General features: G+C 29.2%; 2 protein-coding genes across 2 annotated transcripts in view; one reads left to right on the plus strand and one right to left on the minus strand.

The window, feature by feature from the left end:
* LOC113363977 (mycosubtilin synthase subunit C) overlaps nt 1–24464 on the minus strand; it is a 425226-nt gene that overhangs the window by 299533 nt on the left and 101229 nt on the right. Inside the window, exon 3 of the mRNA XM_026606451.1 lies at nt 15910–15980. The gene's annotated coding sequence lies outside the window, so the exon portion shown is untranslated. The remainder of the gene's footprint in view (nt 1–15909; nt 15981–24464) is intronic.
* LOC113377851 (thyrotropin-releasing hormone receptor) overlaps nt 19425–24464 on the plus strand; it is a 79689-nt gene continuing 74649 nt past the window's right edge. The window contains exon 1 of the mRNA XM_026618292.1: nt 19425–19617. Coding sequence (XP_026474077.1) covers nt 19425–19617 — 193 coding nt within the window. The remainder of the gene's footprint in view (nt 19618–24464) is intronic.

Here is a 24464-nt window from a genome sequence, read left to right on the forward strand (position 1 = left end):
ATATTTTTTTTAAAAAATTTATTTGTATGGTGAGTTTCTTTACATATGTTTATTTTATGTTGTTTTTCATATATACTTTTCATATACATTGTTTCTACTTATTTTTGTCTGTAATTATGTATCTTTTATATTATTTTTTATATTGTTTTAATTTGTAACCCTGATATATTTATTTGTAGCACTGAAGATGGGTCAAATCTGGACCCGAAACGTATGTTCTCTTAATTAAAACATTTTGCATTAAAACTGTTTTTTTAATTATTGGATGGATGCCCAAGAAACAATTTTTATCATATTATTTCACCATCTGAAGAAAAACCTCTCGCTTTATATATATATATATATATATATATATATATATATATATATATATGTAAAATAAATTTCATAGTTGACCATTATTCCATCTCATCGTCCCATAAAACAGTCCGCCGTACGAAAGACCGTTTCGTTTTTTCCTGAAATGAATCATTTTTACTATTTATCAATTTCCGCAATTCTCGAAATAAATCTGTCTACTTGTATTTTTTTTCATCTTCGGATTTTTTCCGTATAAAATAAATGCCGTAGACAATATCGGGCATAACTCCGTAACCTAATAAAATGTTTGCGGGCATTTTGGCAAAGTGCCCATTGTTTCATAGTAAAACGATAATAATGGCAGGGCTGGGGTAAAATATTACATGTATTGTTTACTTTTATGACTTGAATAAATATGGATTTACTATTGCATATGATGTAACATGGTTTGGATAAAAACTAGTGGAAAGTGACATTTTGGATGAAGGCAAGTTGCATGAACTTTCAATGAAATGTGTAATAATTGATTTAATCAAACGAAATTGGGATTTGGATATTTAGATAAAATTATCAATTATTTACTCCGAAACTTAAGTTTACGCTTTCAATTGAATCTAAACAATGCGATTTCCAATTGAATTTTCTCAAACACATTTAAATTTTCTTTAATTATATTCATATTGTGCTTGTATGCCCTAAAATTGTAGCTTATTATTTTAAATTTAAATGAATTGATAATGTTTGACTCATCACATCACAAAGGCAACTTTTGATACAAATTTTGACTATAACATTTTTTCAAACTTTGATGATTTTTTAAAATTAAACTACTTGCCGTAAAGCCGTAAAATTTTACCATGTTCTTTGGGACCATGATATCTATCTACAAAAATAGTGTCATCAAGAAATTTTTTTAGAACAGTTTTTTTTTGTAAGTACAAAGCTTAGCCGATTTTTGTACTTAATTAATTAGAACGACTCCCAAATAATATCTTGCGAATAGTTTTTGAATTTGAAAAAACGCCGACGAAAGGTGTAAAATCTGCTCACACACACACATACTTTTTCAAATTTGGTTGCATTCGATTCAGAATGGCTTAAAACGTCGACAAAACATAAAATTAGCGAATCGGATTTTTTGACAACTTCTTTTTTAGGAAGTTAAAAATGTATCAAGGAAACTTAAAAAACATTTTTTTCGCCAAATTCCTGCAAAAACACATTTTTTTATATCACACATATATGGCTGATAAAGCTTACATAGATTTTTTTAGTCAGACACATATGACTGACATAGCGTTTAACGTGTTAATAATTTATTAATAAGAAAAATTAGAATAATTTCGAGTTCGAATCAGTCATAAACCATTTTTTTTTTAAATTTTTAACAATTTATAAATTGATGCTTCTCTTATATAACTGAAAGATAGTTAATTTTTTTTTAATTACAATATTTATTACAACTGTTAAATAATTTAACATCAAGCAATAATGATAAATAATAACATACATTTAAATAAATAAGGGTGCAAAGGATAGAATTTACATTAAAATTATATCCGTAGTATGATGATTTAATATAAAATAAAAGCAAATAATAATAAAAATAAAATTTCTGAATAATAAAATAATACTAGAAAAACAATAAAATATTACAAAATAACAATATTAGAAATAATGAGATAATAATAATAATAATAATAATAATAATAATAATAATAATGTTAACGTTTACAAATAGCTATTTATGCGATAACTTTTTAACTTTGACACTGTCCATTATTCCAAACTTCGGAGATTATAATAAAATCACTATTTGTAGGCCTACAAATTTAAGAGTTCGTTAAGAAAAAAAATCAACAATTAATTACAAAGTTAAATTACGAATTATACCATTTTACCGATCAGTACAATTCCCAACTAATATCTTTGGGAACAATTTCTAAATTTTCAAACTTTGTTCACGATTTTTGGCTAAAATATGGACAAAAAATGTAGCAAAAAATACAGGCTGATTTTTTAGCAAAACTTATCAACCTTATCGAAATTTATCAAGTTAATTAAATGTTTTTCTAGCTCTCCTACTAAGGTTCCCTCATTGTTAGTATAATTTGCTCGATTTCCGTGCAAACGTTTTAATGGAAAAACTTTCGCAAGTTTTTCGCATTTGCAATGAAATTTTAATTATCATAAGATAATAAGATATTTTTTATTTGTTTTTTATGCATTCATAAACCGGATTCAATTTGACAAAAATATTTAGATATTTTTGTTTTTTTTTATAAAATTTGTGGGTTCTATATATTTATGGTGTCCCAGAACTCAACGTCGCGCTATGAAAATATTAGATAAGAAAATTTCCATGTGTTTAAAAACTATGAACTTTTAAGTGCAACCAAAAGCTTTGGTTAAACAAGTAGACAAGAAATATCTATGTGTATTTGTTTATTCATAACATTTGTGTTCTATTTATTTATGGTGTCCCAGAACTCAACGTAGAGCCATGAAAAAAATTCGAAAAGAAAATTCCATGTGTTTGAAAACTATGAACTTTCAAATACAACCAAGAATTTTGGTGAAACTATGACCATTTTTTGGTTATCGTAGTTGTTTGTTACTATTTTTGTGCATTTACGCTTTGGGAACGTTTTAACTAGAAAAACATTTCTAGTACTTAGTCTAAAAATTTTAAAATTGCTCGACTTTGAGGGACCCTCTTTCTAAAAGAAATGTGCTGAAGTGTGTTAAAAAGTTTCATCAAAGTTTGCGCATTTAATAAGGATTGTATGATAGAGTAAGTTGCTTGAAAGATTCGTAATAAAAAAATCGAGTAAAAAAATATGATTTTTGCTAGTTCTGGGATACCTTGTATAACCAGTATATCCCAACATTAACTCTTTTCACTCGCTAATTTCGAGATTTATATGAATTTTTCATATGGCATCCGAATGGAAAGGGTTAAATTTGAACAGATGTTGGCACAAAATTTTTAGGCCAATAAAATTACAATTACTGCATCATATTTTTTAAAATCCCTTACAACTATTTTTCTTACCACGCGTGGGTCGTTATATAACATGCAAAATAATATTACAATATAAAGTTTCTAGTCTCAGCGACTGCAACTGCAGAATATTCTGCATCAAGTGAGCCATTACGATTCAAATGCAATCCCATTTGGATTTTGCACAATTGCACTTTCTGCACACACTGACATATATACACACTGCCCACGTAACAGTTTCGACATGGAGAAGGATTTGCATACGAGAAAAATTGAGGAAAATATTGTAATGGTAATAGACTAGTTAGAAGACATGGTCGATTTGGTAATAAAGATAATAATCAATTTTGATTATAGCTATATAAAAAAAATCTCTGAAAGTATTACCTCTTAATATTAACATTTAGATAGTCCACAATTCAATTAAAAGTATAAAAAACATGTATCATTATGTGTCATTAGCACTTGTAATTTACATGACAATTTATTACTGATAATTTGAGTTTCAACATCACCAATTAAATAAATATTTAATTGCAAAATTAATTTTGATGCCCTGATAATAAATATTTCGTTAAACAGTCGACATGGATTTAATTAGAGGTTAAGTGATTTATAAATATTTTCAAATGTCATAATATTTGAGTTTACAAATGTTATTACAGATGGAATGAAGAAATTCGGAAATGTCCATATTAAGGACCACCCTAATATATATATATATATATATATATATATATATATATGTATGTATGTATATATTATACATAGAGAAACCCCAGATATTGCCAGATTTATTTAGTTTTGTACTTGACAAGCTATTGATCTAATTTCTTATGTAGTTAGATAATTAATTAGGAAGAAAATGAAGATATCAGATGATTAAGAGCTTTAATTTTTTGTTTATTAATAATAGGGTGACCATACATCCCGGATTGGCCGGGACATTCCCGGATTTTCACCTTATGTCCCGAGTTTTTGTAAATGTAATATTTGTCCCGGATTTAGATCTTTTGTCCCGGATTGTACTAGTTTTTTGAAAATTAATAGGTAAATTACCAAAAATTATGAAAACAAATGAACAAGTGCTACTTTTTTTTCAAATTAATTATGAAGAAAGTGAAATAGAATTTTATACAAAGCTCAAAAGCGAAAAGTATAAGATCAAACAATATCATAGATAGAAAAGTATAAGATCAAATAATATCATAGAAAAGTATCGCATATATTCGAATAATAAAGTTCTTACTAAGAGTTCGCAATTCAGATTAAAAGAAAAATTGTATAAAAAAATTGTTTTTCATTGTATCCTTAAATAGCATTTGTTATTTCAAAGACGACCCCACCCTACCCGTCTCGGATTTTATTTTAAAAAAATGGTCACCTTAATAAGCACGTGATTAATACAGTTAATATATTTTTGCCTTGGTAATAATTAATATAATCACCAATAAAAAAAAGGGTTTTAGCTATCAGAAAGCCCATTGCCACAAATTTGGTTTATATTTACTTGATATGATTATATGCAAATTTGTTATTAACGACAATCATGGCATAAATTTCATATCATGATACCAATTAATCCCTCTGATTGCTCTTCGATTTTCCGCCACTGCTAATTGTAGAAACTAATTCGTTTTTCCTTGATCCGGAACAAATTTTCGCCAATTTCACATATGACCGGGTAATTTGAAAGAAGAGACATTTATTAGATGGCATTACACATGTGATAAATGTCGTTAACGAACCCATATAACATATAACTCGTTATGAAATTAATGGCTGTGAAATGATCAAGATGGTACTCTGCCAAATTTTGATTGCGGAAGACATCAATTTATGGCGATAATAACTACGACGACATTTAATATATTTATATATATATATATATATATATACTAGATGACCCGACTGACGTTCTGTTCCCGCACCTACAATTCAAAAGTGCCAATTTTTTGAATATCCTATCTAAGACTTTTAATATCCTATTTGATAACCTGCCTTTGTGATCCAATTATGGTCTTAGAATACAAAGTGTAAAAAACTCAGAAAAGAATTATATAGTATCTGCAGTCACACTTGATTTAACCACAGAACTTAATTGTTTAAATAATTTAGTCTATAATTTTTATAATCTGGAACGATATATTTGTTGCTTTTTGGCAATTATAATTTCCAAAGTACATTTTTCTTACTAATCATTAAATAAACATTATTGTTTATGTTCAAATCTTAAATGAATTAATTTGTAAAATATAGTTCATATAAGCACTCTTCAATCTAAGATCAACTTGCTAAATATTCCATATCCAATGTCAATAAATTTTTGACACACGAAACAAAATTCTAAATCATTTTGTTTTAATAAGTAGAAACATTTTTTTGTATTCTTATATAATTTAGTAAAGTAATATAACCAAAAATGCGACATGCATAATATAGGTTTAATGTTAATATAATGTATATGCAATTTTGGACTTTTTTTTTTTATTTATAATTAGCAATCAGAATACATATCCTATAAACTAATGTGTGACGTATACACAAAATAAACATTAAATAAAGGAATTAAAATAAACAAATAATAAAAATATAAAAACAAAAATTATTAATAAATACAAATAATATAATTAAAATTAGGAAAAAAAAGTTTTAATTGTAGATTAAAATTTTGTTATATAGTGAAAGTTTTGACTTTCTACTTAAGAGCCAATTTAACTGTTGCATTTTTAGTTTTATTTGTTGTATTTTATTGTTTTTATGGAATCTCCAGGTGAGCTTGGAATCTAAGTGCAGGTCTAGAATTTTGGACTTATTGCGTTATTTATTAAACTGAATTATATAATTTTATCAGTTGACTGTATCTTATATTATATTGATTTCTGGCACATCTCAGCTGCTTTTTGGGAATAATAATGTAGACATTACATATTTCTTGTATATTATATCCTAATATTATCTAGGCACATAATTTCAGTTAAATTTAAATTTCAAGTGAATTGACATTTCTAGCAGATGACAGTTCAAATGTTTTCAATGTCAAACAATGATAAGTGTTTTTTGTCATTTCTGCCATTTATTTCTACAATATTACTATAGTTTTATCGTTCATTAGATTTTAAAAATTTCCTTTGACAAACTCTAAAAAGAATTATCAAAATCCGAATAACCGTTTAGGAGAAGTATCAAATCATACACCCGTGCAGAATAATTTTATATATAAGATGTATGTATGTATATAAATTTATATATGTATAATAGATCCATCCTAATCTGAATCCTTGTTTGTCCAGTGTGTCCTAATAATAGGAAATGTACAAACAAGGAAGAGAACATATTCCTTCGGCTTTTGTATTGGCCGATCCGATGTCCGCCAACTCACTAAGTGGCGCGAACAAACCCACAATAATAATAATATCAATGGAATAAGAGAAAGAGAGCATAGTGCGAAGGCTAGTGGTATATTAACTTCCCAAAGGAGAAAAAAATCCGAATTGCTAATATTATATTTTTCCAACGTTTTAAGTCATTCTGAATCGAATGAGACCAAATTTGGAAAATAAATGTGTTCCGATTTAGGACACTTTGTCGACGTTACTTGCAAACGAGTGGTTTGCTTTTGAAAATTTACAAGATAATCAATGTAGCTCGATGAGAACTAAAATTTTTCGTCTATGTTTTAGCAAGCAAACCAAAATCGATTTCAAAAATTCATCGTTTCATAAAGTATCGGTTATCGGTGTTTAGTTCGAGTTTAAAATCTGTCGTTTCTTCGTAATCTGTCGTTTCTTCGCAAATATAGAAAATTGACGGTTTTGATGGAAGTTTGTTCGAAATATTAGGTTGTCAAATATCTCCCTTCCGCTTTTTTGCTCTTGGTTTATAATACAAAAAGGCGGAAGGGAGATATTTGACAACCTATTATATTTCTACATTCTCACAACAACTCGGTATACACATGTATAAAATTTCATTTTCATTTTCATCTAATTCAAATACACTTTTAACAAATTTGTACAAAATTAAATAGTTTATATCGTTTTTTTAACTTACCCTTTTTATTTTAATTAGATTTGAATTAGGAGATAATGTAATTTGCCAAGCAATGAAATGTCGATTTCAGAAACATACTTTAAACACTTTCCGTAGGGTAAGTTATAGTAATGGCCAAAAATCAAAAAAATTTTTTTTGCAGATCTTCACGTTTCAATGGTTTCTGAACATTCTGGCATACTTTAAACAAATTTAATGTGTGTGTGTGTGTGTTTTGTGCGGATGAAATTTCTCGTCCACGATTTGGAGTGCACAGATCATCCGATTTCAAATATTAACTAGTATGGTGCATGGCATCGTGCCTTAAGACAAATTGCTAGAACTTCCCGTACCGTAATTAAAAATCTTGGTACGGAAACCAAAAAAAGTTACAAAAAATGTGTACACATTATTAAAATCTCTATGAAATATCTGATAATTTGATGTGCATATGTCAAACAAACATTTTTGACCGCCAAATGACATTGACAAATTGACATTTAACTTATTTTCATTGAGAGTCCATAACTACTGGACCTGCCTTCCCAAAAATTTCATCAGTTCTTCATCTTGTCAATACAAGTAAAATGTCTTTTGAATTATTAAAATCGGGCGCTCCGTTCTTTTAAAAACTGAGTTACCGTTTTTGTCCCTTTTTGTCCCGTATCTTTGGAACGGCTAGACCTGTCTTCGCCAAAAACTAATCAGCACGTCTCCTTATCAATACGAATCGAATGTTTTTTGTATTATTCAAATCGGTTGATCCGTGTTCGCGAAATCGTCGACGAAAATTTGTATCCTCACACACACATATTCACACATCCATTTTTTCTAAGATGCCAAAATGTTCAGAAACTTTTGAAACGTAAAGATATATAAAAATTCTCATTTTCGATTTTTTGCGAGTACTATAACTTACCCTACGGGGAAAAAATTCGACTTCCACCGATAGGGATACGTGCTGATTAGTTTTCAAAAATCTAATAAATTAAATTTCAAGCTAAGATGTGATGAAAATTCTTACCCCTCCGCGCTTCTACTAATAGTTCCCGGAACAGTTTTCCATATGAAAGCACCCTTGAAAAGGGCAATGGGGCTCGGAGAAGCAGCCCTAAGCGTTTTATATCTCTTTCAGATCACTGACCTCGGAACAAGAAAAAGTTTTTGCGTCACTAGATAAGAATTATTTGTTCAAGTAGGTAGAGGTGTGTATAAGCCTATGAATAGTTTTGTATGGAAAAGTATTATAGAGCCTCTTTTGAGACTCTTAGTTCGAGGATGCCGTGAAAAGTCACTTAGCATAGGGCGGAAAATATTCAAGAAGGAAATTCTATGTACACTATTTTTTTTAGTATGGACCGGATTTGTTTTTTGTGTAACTGTTTTTGTTTTTGTAATCATAAAAATAGTGGTATATGTTATATATAAAATTCTTCTATACTGGTGTATGATTTGATACTTCTCCTAAACGGTTATTTGGATTTTGACAATTATTTTTAGAGTTTGTCAAAGGAAATTTCTAAGATATAATGAGCGATAAAAACTATAGTAACATTGTAGAAATAAATGATAAAAATTACAAAAAAACACTTATCATTGTTTGACATTGAATAAACATTTGAATTGTCATATGCTAGAAATGTCAATTCACTTGAAATTTGAATTTAGCTGAAATTATGAGCCTAGATAATATCACAATATAATATACAAAAAAATGTAAAGTCTACATTATTATTTTCGAACGCAGCTGAGATGTGCCAGAAATTAAAATAATATAAAATACAGTCAACAGTATATGCTTGGCAGATGAAATTATATAATTCAGTTTAATAAATAACGCAATAAAACCAAAATTGGATATACATATTTTTTTTAAACTTATGCATGTCGCATTTTGGTTTGAACATAAACAGTAATATTTATTAAATTATTAGTAAGAAAATTGTACTTTAGAAATTATAATTGCCAAAAAGCAACAAATATATCGTACGAGATTATGAAAATTGTAGACTAAATTATTGAAGCAATTTATGTTGTGTGGTAAAATCAAGTGTGATATTGTTATTTTATCGCGGATACTATATTATTTTTATCTGAATTTCTTATACTTCTTAAGCTAAGACCATAAATAAATCATAGAGGCAAGACATCAAATAGGAGTATAAAAAGTATAAGATAGGATATTCAAAAATTTGGAACTTTTGAATTGTAGACGTGGGTACAGGACAAGGTCTGTCGGGTCATCTAGTATATATATATATATATATATATAATATATATATCATTTATCATTTATTTTCGCCGAATTTTTATTCTAATTTCCGAAAACTCTTGAATTTGCGTCAATCCTTTCAAATGTAGCAAAAACCAGACGCGAAAATGATATAAAATCAATGTCTGTATTTATATTTCTCAAATATATTTCATTAATTGATCTGACATAATTCGCGAAAAAAAAAACAGTTACGTTTCGATTTACATTATACGAGCGAAAATAGTATTTATTGGCGAACACGAATAAATATTTACTTTCCGTTTGAACTTTATAAGAACGTTGAACTGGGATTTTTGTAAATGACGCTTTTGAGAAAAAATCAACTATGAATACCTAACCAGATTTTCAAAATTATGAAAATATCTTAGCTCTGAAATTAAAAAAAAGAGTGCGCTTAAGGTTCATTCGCGATTGAAGTAAAACTTATTTGCTATTGGACAAGATGGCATTTAAGTAAAAATAAATACATCATATAACAATTTTGAATAATGTTTATTAGTAATATGGTAACACTCGTGATGCCATTAGTGTCAACAATTTTACACATTTATATAATGACAAATTATAAATTATATATTTATAATGGCATTAAAATTGTGTATAATATTTACAAACAATAATGTAATAAAAGTCATACTTTAAATGTGATATGATCGGTTTGTCATTGTAATTAGCATTTAGGAGTTGAATCTTCATTAGAGAAAGGGAGTAATTGCTGATTAATAAATTCTATAATATTCGTTCACACAGTGGTTAAATAATGCTATATAACGTCTAAACAAATATTGTTTTTGCAACTTCATTCATCGTGTAATAATTGTGTTTGAAGAACTTCATGTAATTAAAATTGACATACATTCATTGACTGCTTGTATTTTTTTTTACTTTTTCGCTGGCGATATAATGTCATTTTTTGAACAGATGAAATATCTGTCTTGCCTAAAAAATATTTTCCATTTTAATAACTTCAAAAATTTATAGAAACTACGAATAACATAGAAATAATTTCTAATCAATAAACTTACGTTTAGTACACGGCACAAATGTTTAATTTAATTTATTATTTTCAAGAAACAAGGTAAAATATTTTTCTGATTCAGGCATTCTTCATTAAATCAAAATTTGTACTACGATGTAACTTTAAAATGTTTATTTATCAATGTCGATTTCCTTGTTGATATCGGTATGCGTACAACGAAAAATTTCTATTCACAAACACGACGACTAATCACAATCGACCCGTATAGAAATGACATCATCGAGAGCGAATGACGAGTCATTGGCACTCGACTCTTATCTTACCTGCCGTAACGCACTTCCGTTGCATTTGTGTAACCCTAGTCGCGCCTAAAGAAGTTTTACTTTTCAATTTTCAAAAAAAAAAAACGATTTTCTATATTTTGAAAATTCAACTCTTCAAGAAACTATGTGCAAGAATTTATCTACTGCGAAAATGTGATGCGGTTGGGCAATAATAAATCTAATTTAATTGAAAATTGAATTTAGTTGGGTTAAGTATATATATATATATATATATATATATATATATATATATATATATATTATATATATATATATACATATATTCAATTACGATCACACCAGCGATTGGATACATTATTTGCATCTTCCGCAAACGCGAACACAAAGCAATCAAGTGCGTGGGAGGCCCCCAGACATATCGTGCCCCTCCAATATCGTTCTCCTACGCCCATGCCCCAATTTTTGGGGCCCATATGATAATACGTCTCCGCAAATAAACCGAATTAAGATTTTCCACACTTTCTTTCCTTTATAAGATATTTGTTAGCTGATAACGCGCGACTGATTGGAACATGGAAAATTCCCAAAGAGTGAGATGTTTCTATTAAGCGAAGGGTATTGTGATAAAAAATGAATAAGGAATTGAGAATTCTTATTAGGAAATGAATTTTATTTTGTATTATATTTTTATGAAATTGAAAATTGATAGCTGTCCTTCTAGTGGTGCATGGCATCGTGCCTTAAGGCAAATTGCTGAAACTTCGCCAACCGAAAAATGTTTTTTTTTTTAAAAAAAAGTCCGAATTTTGTTTTGAAAAGTTTAAAAAATAAATTAAATTAAATTTATTAGTAAATTTGAAATAATCTAAAATTTCTGACATTTCTGAAAAAAACTTTGAAAAATTGGTTCTTTGAATGTTTTGAATTTTTTTATAAAAATTGTCTTTTTTTTAATTTGAAATATTCTGAAATTTCTGAAAATGTTGAAGTATTTTTTGAGTATTCGCGCTACTTAAGCTGCCTAGAAACAAAATATCGAAGCGCATAAGCGCCGTGTCGCACTTTAACGAATAAACATTCATACAGAACCCATAGCAATGTAAACAAAAGTATTTATTATCAAAACATCTGATAATTTGATGTGCATATGTCTAATGATTATTTTTGTCCACCAAATGGCATTTCCTTTTACTTGTTTTATTGGATTTCTAGAACCGCTAGATCTGCCTTCTCAAAAATTTGATCAAAAGTTTTTTATCTTGTCAATATAAGTGAAATGTTTTTTGAATTATTGAAATTGGTTGAATCGTATTTCCGAAATTGCCGACGAAAATTTGTATCTGCACACACGCACACACACATTCATCCATTTTTTCTAAAGTGTGCCAAAATGTTCAGAAACCGTAGATACTTAGATATATAAAAAAATGTGCAAATGTTTTTTAAACAATTCAAATCGGTTAAACTGTGTTCTGGAAAAAATGTATCCGCACATACATACACATGTGCTAATTAACCTGAAATCTATGGAAAGAGAAAGAGCCAAAGGAACTTTGCTCATTTAAATGATGAGTATAAAATCAAGTTAGGAATGAATCAGTTTATATTATTCTTTGTAATTCAGTTTATATTATTCTTATAAATATTAGACAATGTTCTTCATTTTAAATCCGACTGATTAAGTTTTGTTTATTCACTTTTCTGTAAACATATAAGTTACAGTATTTAAAAAAAATCTATTTGAAAACATTCAATATTCCTCAAATATTTCATTACGTTACGGAAAGTTCTAGCAATTTGCCTCAAGGCACGATGCCATACACTACTAGTTTTTTCTTTCAACTATGTCGTTGGCCTCCTGTCTAAGGATATCCATAATATCCGGCATGCGATGAATGGCTCGTTATTTTTTTCGCTAAAACAATAAACTAGTTTTATGTGTTTATGCGTCGGAAGCATAAAAAATTTCTGCAAAACTTTGCTATTTATAATCAAATCAAACGATCATCACATGGACTGAAGGAATCATATTTTGGCGGAAATAGGAAAAATGATAATTGACTTCCCGAAGGAGAAGTTTGTTTTCATAAAAAATTCTGATTTGCTAATTTTATGTTTTCTCGACGTTTCAAGTCATTCTGAATCGGATGAGACCAACATTTGGAAAAAGTGTTTGTGTGTGTGTGAACAGATTTTTTACTTTAAATCGAGGTTTTCTCAAAAACGGCTGGACCGATTTCGATATATCGAAAATTTAAAAGCCATTCGATGTATCTCGATGAGGACTATCGTTTGTCAGTTTTGCACGACGATCAGCCAAGCCGTTTCTTAGTAATTAAAAGAAAAGTGAAAAAATCTTGTCTACGTTTTAGCCAAAAATTCTGACAAGAAAGAAATTCTTCTATTTGAAAGATATTATTTGGTAATCAATCGTGGTGATTAGTTTTTTCGTAATTAACTGTTGAATTTTTTTTTTCGATGATTTTTTTTTAAGTTGATAGACATCATAATCCTAAAGAACATACTTGAACTTTACAACCCTACGGCAAGTAGTTTAATTTTAAAAATTCAAAGTTTGTAAAAATATTATGGTCAAAATTTGTGCCAAAATTCGCTTTTGTGATGTGCTGAGTCAAAATTGGAATATCACAAATTTAAAAGTCATTTTTTGGAATGAGCATCAAAATAAGTCTACAAAACTTCTTTAGTTGTGTGAAAAATGTTACCATTAATTTAAATCATTAAATAATATCAGATAAAATTTAGTAAATGCTCTATACACTTAGATATTAAAATTTCAAATTAAAACTCAAACTTCAATTCAAAACATACATTTACTTGTTATACAATTAGCAACGGGACATTTTGTTTTACTTTTCGTCAAATAACTTTTAATTTTTTTCCCGGACATTTTAATTTATTTACTTTAATAAAGAGTAGATAAAATTTACTTAAATCTAGTAAAAACTTTTATATATGTTTGGATAATAAAATTTTGAATAATTCGTAATTGAAATGCGAACTTTACCTTTTGATAATTTGCCATATATGGAGCACATTTTTTTGCTTTTCTTCAAGAACTTTTAATTTTCTTTTCGGACATTTTAATTCAGTTACATTGGTAAGAAGTAGATAAAACTTACTAAATTCTAGTAAAAATTGTGTTTTATACACTTCAATATTGGACTATCAGAGACTAGGTACATGATATACGTAATCATGCAATTGACTAATTTCATCTAAATATCTAAATCTCAATTTCGGTAGATTTAAGTCAATTATTACACATTTCGGAAAGTCTATGTAACTTGCCTCAAGGCAAAATGCCACTTTCAACTAGTTCAAAATTATTTTGATTACTTCTATTACTATGTAGACTACACGGGGCTAATAATCACTACCTCTTCTTCAAAGTTCTGCAAATAGCCTCTCGACGTTTTTATAGCTCCGTTTTAAAAGTCTTTATTCTCTAAATTGTAAAGTAATTGTCTTGCTGCGGCAATTAGTTACTAAAATAGAGCAACATTTTCCGTGGATAAAAATAGCAAGAGTAGTCGTAGTATTTTTCCGAGCAAAAAGGACTTATCTTTTAGCTAGAGTCGTAATCATGGCCCGTTTTTCATTCGCTCTCTGACAGATTTAGGTCTCTTATTATTATGCACTTTTGCACACAAAGGGCTAAAGGGTAAAGGGTAAAGGATAGTCGGTACGTGTATTTTTGCATTTACTAAACTCCATTTATTTGACTGTGCGAGTTTTTGATGTAAATTCAAACTAGTTGGTATTGGTATTTTGCCTTGAGGCAAGTTGCATGAACTTCTCGAAATGTGTAATCATAATATTTAGAAGAAATTAGTCAAATGCACGATTACGTATATCATGTACCTAGTTACTGATATTATTTAATGATTTAAATTAATGATAACATTTTTTACACAACTATTTTTGACCCATTACATTACAAAAGCGCGACTTTTGATACAAATTTTGTCATCATTTTTTTTCAAACTTTAATGAATTTTTATAATTATAAACTACTTACCGTAAGTACGTGAAATTTTAGTATGTTCTTCAGGACCGTGATGTCTATCGACATGAAAAAATTAACCGAAAAAAATTTCAGTTAATCACGAAGAAACAGCTCGGCCGATCTTTGTCCAAATTTAATCAGCACGATTCCCAAATAATATCTTTTAAATAGTTTTTAAATTTGTAAGATCGATTCAAAATTTTTGGCTAAAACATGGACGAAAATTTTTTCACTTTTCTCTTAATTACCAAGAAATGGCTCGGCTGATCGTCGCACAAAACTGAGAAACGATAGTTCTCATCGTGATACATCGAATAACTTATGAATTTTTTGAATCGGTCCAGGCGTTTTTGAGAAAACGACAAAGAAAAGCCTAAATTTGACAAACGTCGAAAAAACGTCACTATTTCTTTCTAACTTTGACGAATATTTAAAATCAAACAACTTGTCGTAGGGCCGTAATATTTTAGTATGATCTATAAGACTATGGTGTCTACCGTCAAAACAAATCATAAAAATGGTCGAAAAAAATAATAATAAATCTAATAAGAAATCCAAAAATATCAGAATCCAATTAGAACTTATTAGAATATAATAAATCCGAAGTGAAATCCAAGAATATCAGAATCCAATTAGTACTTATCAAAGTAAAATAAATCCAATATGTAAAAAATATCAGGATCTAATTAGAACTTATTAGAATATCAAAAAATCCATTGTGAAATCCAAAAATATCAGAATCCGATTAAAACTTATTTGAATATAATCAATCCAATTAGAAATCCAAAAAAAAATTGGAATCCAATTAAAATAATAGAACAAATAATTATTTTAGAATAAAAAGATATTATATTAGAATATTACAAATCCAATATGGTTTTTCTACTACTAATATTTGTCTCTTCTACTTCAGATACGATGACCTAACTACAAACACCTAGTCTTCACAAAAAAACATTTTGCATGCAGTTTTTAAAATGTAAGCAGATTCAAAAATAAACTCACCATCAGACGTTTCGAATCATGAACGGCGCCCTCTTCAGGGCTGATCGATGATTTCAACGGTTGCCTCGGTCCTACAGACAGGTAAGAAAAAATATCAGAAATTAGTAAATTATAAATAAATAAATATGAGTAATAAAATTTGATAATTATAAATAAATAAATATTAGTAATATAATGAGATGTAGATATTTTTTTGTAAATAAATGTGTTGTGTGTCAGGTTTACCGGATGCGTTCGAACGTTTTCTCAATGGCAGCGCGCAAGCCAATTTTTCTTCTGGTTTTGCGACAGGTAAAAAATGGTGAAAATTTAGTTCGATTGGTCTATTTTCTATATTCTTACGCATTTTTGCACACAAAATAAACCCACTGCGATAGTTTTTACTACACAATCTTTCGAAAGCTTCCATATTTAAAAACTATGTAAAATTTGTAAAAATATAAAATTAGACGTGTAAATCTAATGGAGAACATGTTTTTTATTTGTAACTAGCAAACCGGGCAAACTCCGTTTCACCACCAGATGGTTTCACTTTATGTAACATTTCGTTTGGTGATTAAAAGATGAAAATTGTCTGCTGTTAAACTTGAATAAAAATTTGCACAATACACGTGATTTGATTTGATGGTTTCCAATTGAAATGTTAGGAAACGAATAACTTATGTTTTTTACATTTTTTGCACAATTTCACAGTGAACACAATGCCGGTTTGTCACGTGAAATTAACTGAGCAGAGAACAATGAGTAGCTGTCAAACAAATGAGTAGCGATCAAACAAAAAATATTAGTTTGTAGTACATGCTAAGTATCGGATATGGGGCTGTATGTGAAAAAAGAAAAAGTGTTTTTCGCTTTTCTGTTGAAATCTTTTTCCAAATTTCTTTGCTATAAACCTAACGGAGTCCGAGACCTTTCCAACGAATGCAAAATTGTCGAAATCAGTTCGTGCGTTCTGGAGTTAATCGTCAGGAAGGAAAACCCGACTTATTTTTATATAATAGATAATACATATAAAACTGTTCTCCTAAGAATTTTCCATAATATTGAGAAACAAATATTGTCCGGTTCATCTAAAAACAAGATTTGAATATTACGCCACGATTTTTACCACAATTCAATTCTACTGGGACACTGCTTTACCAAAACTTTTCATTTTAATTGATTAAGCCAATTTGAAGCAAAAGCATTATAAAACAAATTCCGAAACAAGCACCAACACATTTCTAGCTTTCTGCTTTCTCAGACTTCTATTCTACTTTTCAGGATAAATCCAGTTGGGACTTGGAAATCAAAAATTAGACTCAAATTACTGGTATCTACTAAGAAAATTAAAAAACTAGGTCAAAAAGTAGTAGTTTATGATCACCAAAAAATCCAATTAAAACATCAATATTTGAACAAAAATTGTATTATTTATTTTACTTTATTGATAAGTTAACCAGTAATTTGAGTCACCAAATCTACCAAAGCTTTCCTACATTTTTATGCTTCCAAATTACATTCAAGAGGCAATTCTGCCGTAACAGAGCTCATAACATAAAGTTGTCATGGCAACTTATCTATTTATTTGCTGTGCGATCAGGCGTATTTTACATATAAACAAAGTAAGGAAGAATGTCATGATAACCGGTTTTAAAAACCGTTTTTTTTTGCGAAAATTATTGAATTCGAAAACTGGTTTGTTAGTGAAAAAAGTCGGTTTTCACTGTATAAATGGAAAATGACAAATGTAGCCAAATATAAAAGATAGATGAAAGCGTTTTGATTCTTGAAATCATATCGGTTCAATAGCATTTGATATTTTATCAGTCTGCAATGGTTCCCAGAAAGGTTTTGTATATATTAATTTAGATTTTTATACCAGTGTATATATGAATTTAACTCAGTGTGGCTTCTTGTAACTTCCTCTACTCAAAGTTTTACTTTAAAACTCAAAAGAGCCACAAATTAAAGAACAAAAAACTTAGAATTATTATATCAGACTTCAAAAGCATAATTAGCATAATTTAGTCGCAAGTGTTAGAGTATTTTCTATTTCAGAATTTCGATAGACGTTCTCAGTTTTTTTAAATCATATTTTATTAAACAAAAAAATAATTAGAATGTTTAAAATTAATTAGTTAAAATTGCTCGGAACAGACAATACCCGAGTTTAGCTTAATTGTTTTTGAAACTAAAATTGATATTAACAAGTATGTATCAACATGTATCTAATATTTTTTTATTTTTTTTTTTAATTTAATGAATTTTTTTATTTAAAAATATTTTCATTCTTATCTGTGTAACGAAATGTTCGAGGAATACTGAATGTTTTCAAATAGATTATTATAAATATTGTAACATTGTCTAATATTTATAAGAATTATATAAACTGAATTGCTAAGTTGAAATTATTTGTTCAAAGTATATTAGAACTATAGTCAGAATTAAAAATAAAATCTGAATTATTTTCGATATACAAAAAACTAAAAAAAAAAAAAAATGATACAAAATTTTTTTTCCAAAATTAATTATTTTGTTAAGACAAGCAGAAAGTTTTTGAATCATTCAAATCGGACGCTAAGTTCTCTCAAAAACTGTCATTTTTTACATATTTAGCTCCGTATCTTCGAAATGGCTGGGCCTGCCTTTGCCAAAAACTAATAAACACTTCTCCCAATTATTACTAACTGAATGTTTTTTAGATCATTCAAATCGGATACTCCGTTCTCTCAAAAAGTCGATTTCTATTTCCTGCACTCTTTGCTCCGTATCCCCGAAACGGCTGGACCTGCCTTTGCCAAAAACTAATCAGCTCTTTTCCCTATCGATAGGAATCGAATGTTTTTTGAACCATTCAAATCGGTTGATCCGTGCGCCCGAAAACGTGACTGGAAATTTGTATCCATACATACATACACACACACACACATCCAATTTTTCTGAGGTATGCCAAAATGTTCAGAAACCTTCAAAACGTCGAGAAATGTAAAAATTTTCAATTCCGATTTTCGGCCCATTACAATAACTTACCCGACGGGAAGTTAATAATTTTGTTTACTATGTATAAAATTGAACAATAAAGAAATTCAAATCAAATACTGCTCTAAATTACACTAAATTTGCGGATAAATTGCAAAATATTCGAGCAAAAATTTATTTTCTATATAAACTTCGAAAACCGGTTAAAACCGGTTTTCAGTAAAATTAAAATTCGAAAACCGGTTTTCTGAAATGTCGGTTTTTGTATAAACTCTAAACAGAATCTTCGATGTTACAGTTTCTTATATGTATTATACGGCTGATCGCACAGCAACTAGATAGACATTTTGCACACTTCCCAAGACAACGCTATCTTATAAGCTCTCTTACGGCAGAATTACCCCATAAATCTAACTTTTAATTCAAACTATTATTTTTTTCTCCCAGCAGGTAACATCAGTGGCAACTTATCCGGAACAAATGGAATCGGCGAGTTTTATCCGGAAATTCCGGCCTACATCAGAACGACCTCCATGGTCTTCTGTGTGGCCATCATGTGTCTAGGTGTCGTCGGCAATGTGATGGTGCCGATTGTCATTTTGAAAAGTAAGGATATGAGAAATTCGACAAATATCTTCCTGACCAATTTGAGTATCGCCGATTTGTTGGTGCTTTTGGTTTGCACGCCGACGGTTTTGGTAGAAGTCAACACTAGGCCGGAGACATGGGTGCTTGGAGAAGAGATGTGTAAGTAATAATAAGCTTGTTTTTGTCAAAAAATCCGATTTGATCATTAACTTCCCCTAAGGTAAGTTATTCTAATCGTCCAAAAATCGAAATTGAAATTTTTTACATTTCTTCACGTTTTGAAGGTTTTGGTATACCTCAGAAAAAATGTGTATGTGTGTATGTATTCGAATGGAAACAATTTTTCGTCCACGTATTTGGGCGCACGTATCAGCCGATTTAAATGGTTAAAAAAAATGAACTATTGATAGGGAGAAGGGCTAATTATTTTTTAGCAAAGGCAGGTCCAGACGATACGAAGCAAATAGTGCAGAAAATAGAAATCGAGTTTTTGAGAGAACGAAGCATCCGATTTGAATATTTCAAAAAACATTCAATTCGTAATGACGGGGAAAAGTGGTGATTAATTTTGGCCAAAAGCAAGTCCAGCTGTTTCGGAGATACCGAGCTAAATGTGGAAAAAATTGCAGTTTTTGAGTGAACTAAGCATCCTATTTGAATGATCTAAAAAACTTTCTGCTTGTATTGACAAAACAATTGCTTTTGAGGATAAAAAATTATTACATTTTTTTCATTTTCCATAAAATATTTTTGTAATTTTGGTTTAAAAATTCAAAAAATCACCCAGGCTAAGCACAGTCTAAGCGCCACTCTGGTACAAATGTTTACCCAAGTGCGTTTAGACCGTTTATACCTATTATGGAACATTTTTTCAATTTTGTGAAAACTATTGAAAAATGTGAAAATGCCGCCAAGCTAAGCAATACCTAAGCAGTAGACTGCGACTATACGGGAGCACTTTTTTAATTTTGTGTAAATTAGGCAACTATCTTTTTGAAAACGAATTCGAAATGAAATGACGATTGTTAATGTTCTGGAGATAAATTGATTTATTTATGATTTACATTTGATTTGCTCAGATATAACAAGATAGCAAAAATAATGAAAGTTAGTATTTGCAATAATATTTTTGAAAACGTTTGAAATTTCTCGAATATTTTATTACGGTATGGGAAATTACAGCAATTTGCATTAAGGCACGATGCCATACACCACTAGTTTTATATCATATTCCTTACAAATATCTTATACCAAAAAATATATAACAAAATCCGTTTATCTATTCCAAAAACCTAATTTTCCATATCGCCTCCTACGTATCATTCATATCGAACCTACGAAACCAAAAATCATCTTAACCCAGGAAAACATATGAAGAAAAACACTTCCATTGAAAATTCCCCAGAGCATGATTCCGGCATGTGCATTAGCATGTTATTATCGCTCAAAAACCCTGATATGATTTTCTATCTAGGAAAATTCGGAATGAATCCGAAAACCCTTTTTTTATCATCGAAAAACATGTTGCAAATCATTTAGTTTTTTCGCCCCGTCCGTGACCGGTAATATGGAATATTTGTACAGGCGTATACAGAATATTGCATAAGGGCAGAAAATGAGGGTACTTGTGAGAAAATGTATGAAATAGAGGAAAATAGTGCCAAGTAGATTTCATAAAAAATATTAGATTTTTTTTCGTCAAGTCGAGATGTTTAGATCGACAAGGCGAAAGTTAAACCTTTCCGGCGGCAAAATTCATATAAATCTCGGAATTCGCGAGTGGAAAGAGTTAAATTGGAACTCAGATTTGGTTGATAATCGATACTGATTTTAATTTTTGAATTTATCTATCGAGAAGCAGTAGCAAGATTTGTGAAAAATCATCAAACATTTGATGAAACTCGATAAGCACTGATATTGTTTTTGGAGACATGTTTTTGTTACTATATTAAGTCTATATAAGAAAATGCTAATTTTATCTAGTTTTCTACAATTTCTACGTACATTTATTTAAAACACTAGTGGGAAATAAGGAAATTTCTGAAACCTTTGGATCGAAAATTAGATTTAACAAGTGGAGTGTATGGCATCGTGCCTTAAGGCAAATTGCTGGAACTTCCCGTATCGTAACGAAATGTTCGAGAAATACTGAATGTTGTCAATTAGATTATTATAAATATTGTTACATTGTCTAATATTTATAAGAATTATATAAACTGAATTACAAAGTTGAAATTATTTGTCTTAAGTATATTAGAACTTTAATCAGAATTAAAAATAGAATCTGCTTTATTTCCGATATACAAAAAAAAAAAATTTGAAAAAAAAGAATTGAAAATAAAATTATTTTGAAACAATTTTTTTTCCAAAATCAATTAGTTTGTTGAAACAAGCAGAAAGTTCTTTGAATCATTTAAATCGGACGCTTAGTTCTCTCATAAACTGCTATTTTTTTAACATTTAGCTCTGTATCTTCGAAATGGCCGGGCCTACCTTTGCCAAAAACTAATAACCACTTCTCCCAATCATTACTAATTGAATGTTTTTTAGATCATTCGAATCGGATGCTCCGTTCTTTCAAAAACTCGATTTCTATTTTCTGCACTTTTTGCTCCATATCTCCGAAACGACTGGACCTGCCTTTGCCAAAAACTAACTCAGCCCATCTCCCAATCAATAGGAATCGAATGTTTTTTTCAACCATTCAAATCGGTTGATCGGTGCGCCCGAAAACGTGGACGACAAATTGTATTCATACATACATACACACACACACACATCCATTTTTTCTGAGGTATGCCAAAATGTGCAGAAACCTTCGAAACGTAAAGATATATAAAAATTTTCATTTATAACTTGCCCTACGGGAAGTTAAAAATGTTTTCTCCCAAAAACTAATAGTTTTTTCTTAGTGTCAATACAAGCAAAATGATTTTTGAATCATTCAAATCGGATGCTTCATTCTCAAAAACTCGATTTCTATTTTCTACATTCTTTACTGGGAAGTTAATTATTATTGGCCAAAAAAATTTGATAAAATCGACTGCGTCAAAAATTTTAGTCAATTTTTTAAAAGTTAAAGGCAAAATATGTCACTACAAAAAATATTTTTGTTGAGATTCTTTAGTATTTGATAAAGTGAAAAATCGAAGCAAATTATATTATCTTATGTATGACTAAAGAATAAGTTTTCTCAAGAATTTTCCTCAACATCTATATTCGATGGATTGGCTCAAAATAGGTATTTATTCAAATTATAATCCAATTACCAAAATGATTTCGATTAATATCATCGCTTCATTTTTTTATCATGTCTTTTTTATTTCCATTAATAAACGGACGCCACAATTCATTACAGAAAGATTTGTTTTCATTTTGAGGAAAAAGATAAGTAGCAGAAGTGCCCGCTAAAATATTGCCCACGATTTATCAAAGTCGCCGTACAAATAAATGCGAGGAAAAATACTGAAAAGTTGGGAAAATATAAATTTATCCGGAAATATTCGAAAACTTGTGGAGGATGGAATTTTTTTTATTAGTAATGAATAGTTTTATTCATCGTTTGGTAGAAATATGTATATGTATATACATTAGGGTGGTGCTTAATATGGACATTTTCGTATTTCCTTGCTTCCAAGGGCTCAAATGGTTCTAAATTGATAAAAAACAATTCTATGAAAGTTTTAACTCTTAATAGTGTCTTTTAGACAGAGCGCAATTCAATCAAGGATTTGTATGGAAATAGCATGAATTTTTTTTTAAAATTTTACAGAGCGTAGAATTTTCAATAAAAAATGACACAAGTTTTCACTTTTAATTCATTTGTCGCTAAATTATACCTAATTTTTTTCCATGCTATTTCCATACGAAGTTTGATTAATTTGCGCACTATGTAAATGTTAATATTAAGAGATAAAACTTTATATATATATATATATATATATATATATATATATTCGCGTGTTTGTGTATCATGTTGTATTTACATAATATCTTGTATATTATGTGTCGTGTTTGTGCAAAATGCCAATGATATTTGCTTGTCGAGTTCTTTAAATGAGGATCACAACCCCATTGGAATATAAATAGGAAAAATTTGGATAGAGAGTAGATTTTCTACTTGATAAGCACGTAAATAAATAAAAGATAAATGTTTTTAGTTTCTTTTACAAAATAAAAAAGCTTACACTTTTAATTTAACTATTATTAACTTTTTGTTGAGTAAGTTATAGTAATCGCAAAAAAATCGAAAATGAAAATTTAGGGGTTCCTGAACATTTTCGCATACCTCAGAAAAAAAGGATGGTTGTGTGTGAATGTGTTTTGTGTATCCGCATTTTTTGTCCACGTTTTTGGGCGCATTGATCAACCGATTTGAATAATTTAGAAAGCATTCTATTCCTACTGATGGGGAGATGTGCTGATAAGTTTTTGGCAAAGGCAGGTCCAGCCGTTTTGGAGATACGGAGCAAAGAGTGCAGAAAATAGAAATCATGTTTTTGAGAGAGCAAACCGTCCGATTTGAATGATTCGTTAACTATTTAATTTGTAATGTTGGAGAGACGTGGTGATTAGTTTTTGGCAAGGACAGGTCTAGCCGTTTCGGAGATACGGAGCTAAATGTGCATAAAATTACAGTTTTCGAGAGAAGGAAGCATCTGATTTGAATGATTCCCGAAACATTTTGCTTGTATTGACATTGAGAAGAAACTACAAGTTTTTGGAAAACACAATTTTTTTATTTCCAAAAAAAATTTTTTTTTGAATATCGAAAATGATTCAGATATTAATTTTAATTCTAGATAAATTGATTATAGAAATGTAATTTCGGGTTAAAAATTAAAAAAAAATCCCACACTAACAAGCAAAAAGTAAGCAAAATAAAAGTAAAAGTAAAGCAAAAATTGTAAGCATAGTCTAAGTGACAACCTGTAGCAAATATATTTGCAAGTGCATTTAGAATGTTTCTGTATTGGAACACTTTTCTAATTTTATATAAATATTAT

Source organism: Ctenocephalides felis, unplaced genomic scaffold (genome assembly GCF_003426905.1).
Source record: "Ctenocephalides felis isolate EL2017-DRISC unplaced genomic scaffold, ASM342690v1 CF-g0.4_SCAFFOLD_00845, whole genome shotgun sequence".
Lineage (NCBI taxonomy): Eukaryota > Metazoa > Arthropoda > Insecta > Siphonaptera > Pulicidae > Ctenocephalides > Ctenocephalides felis.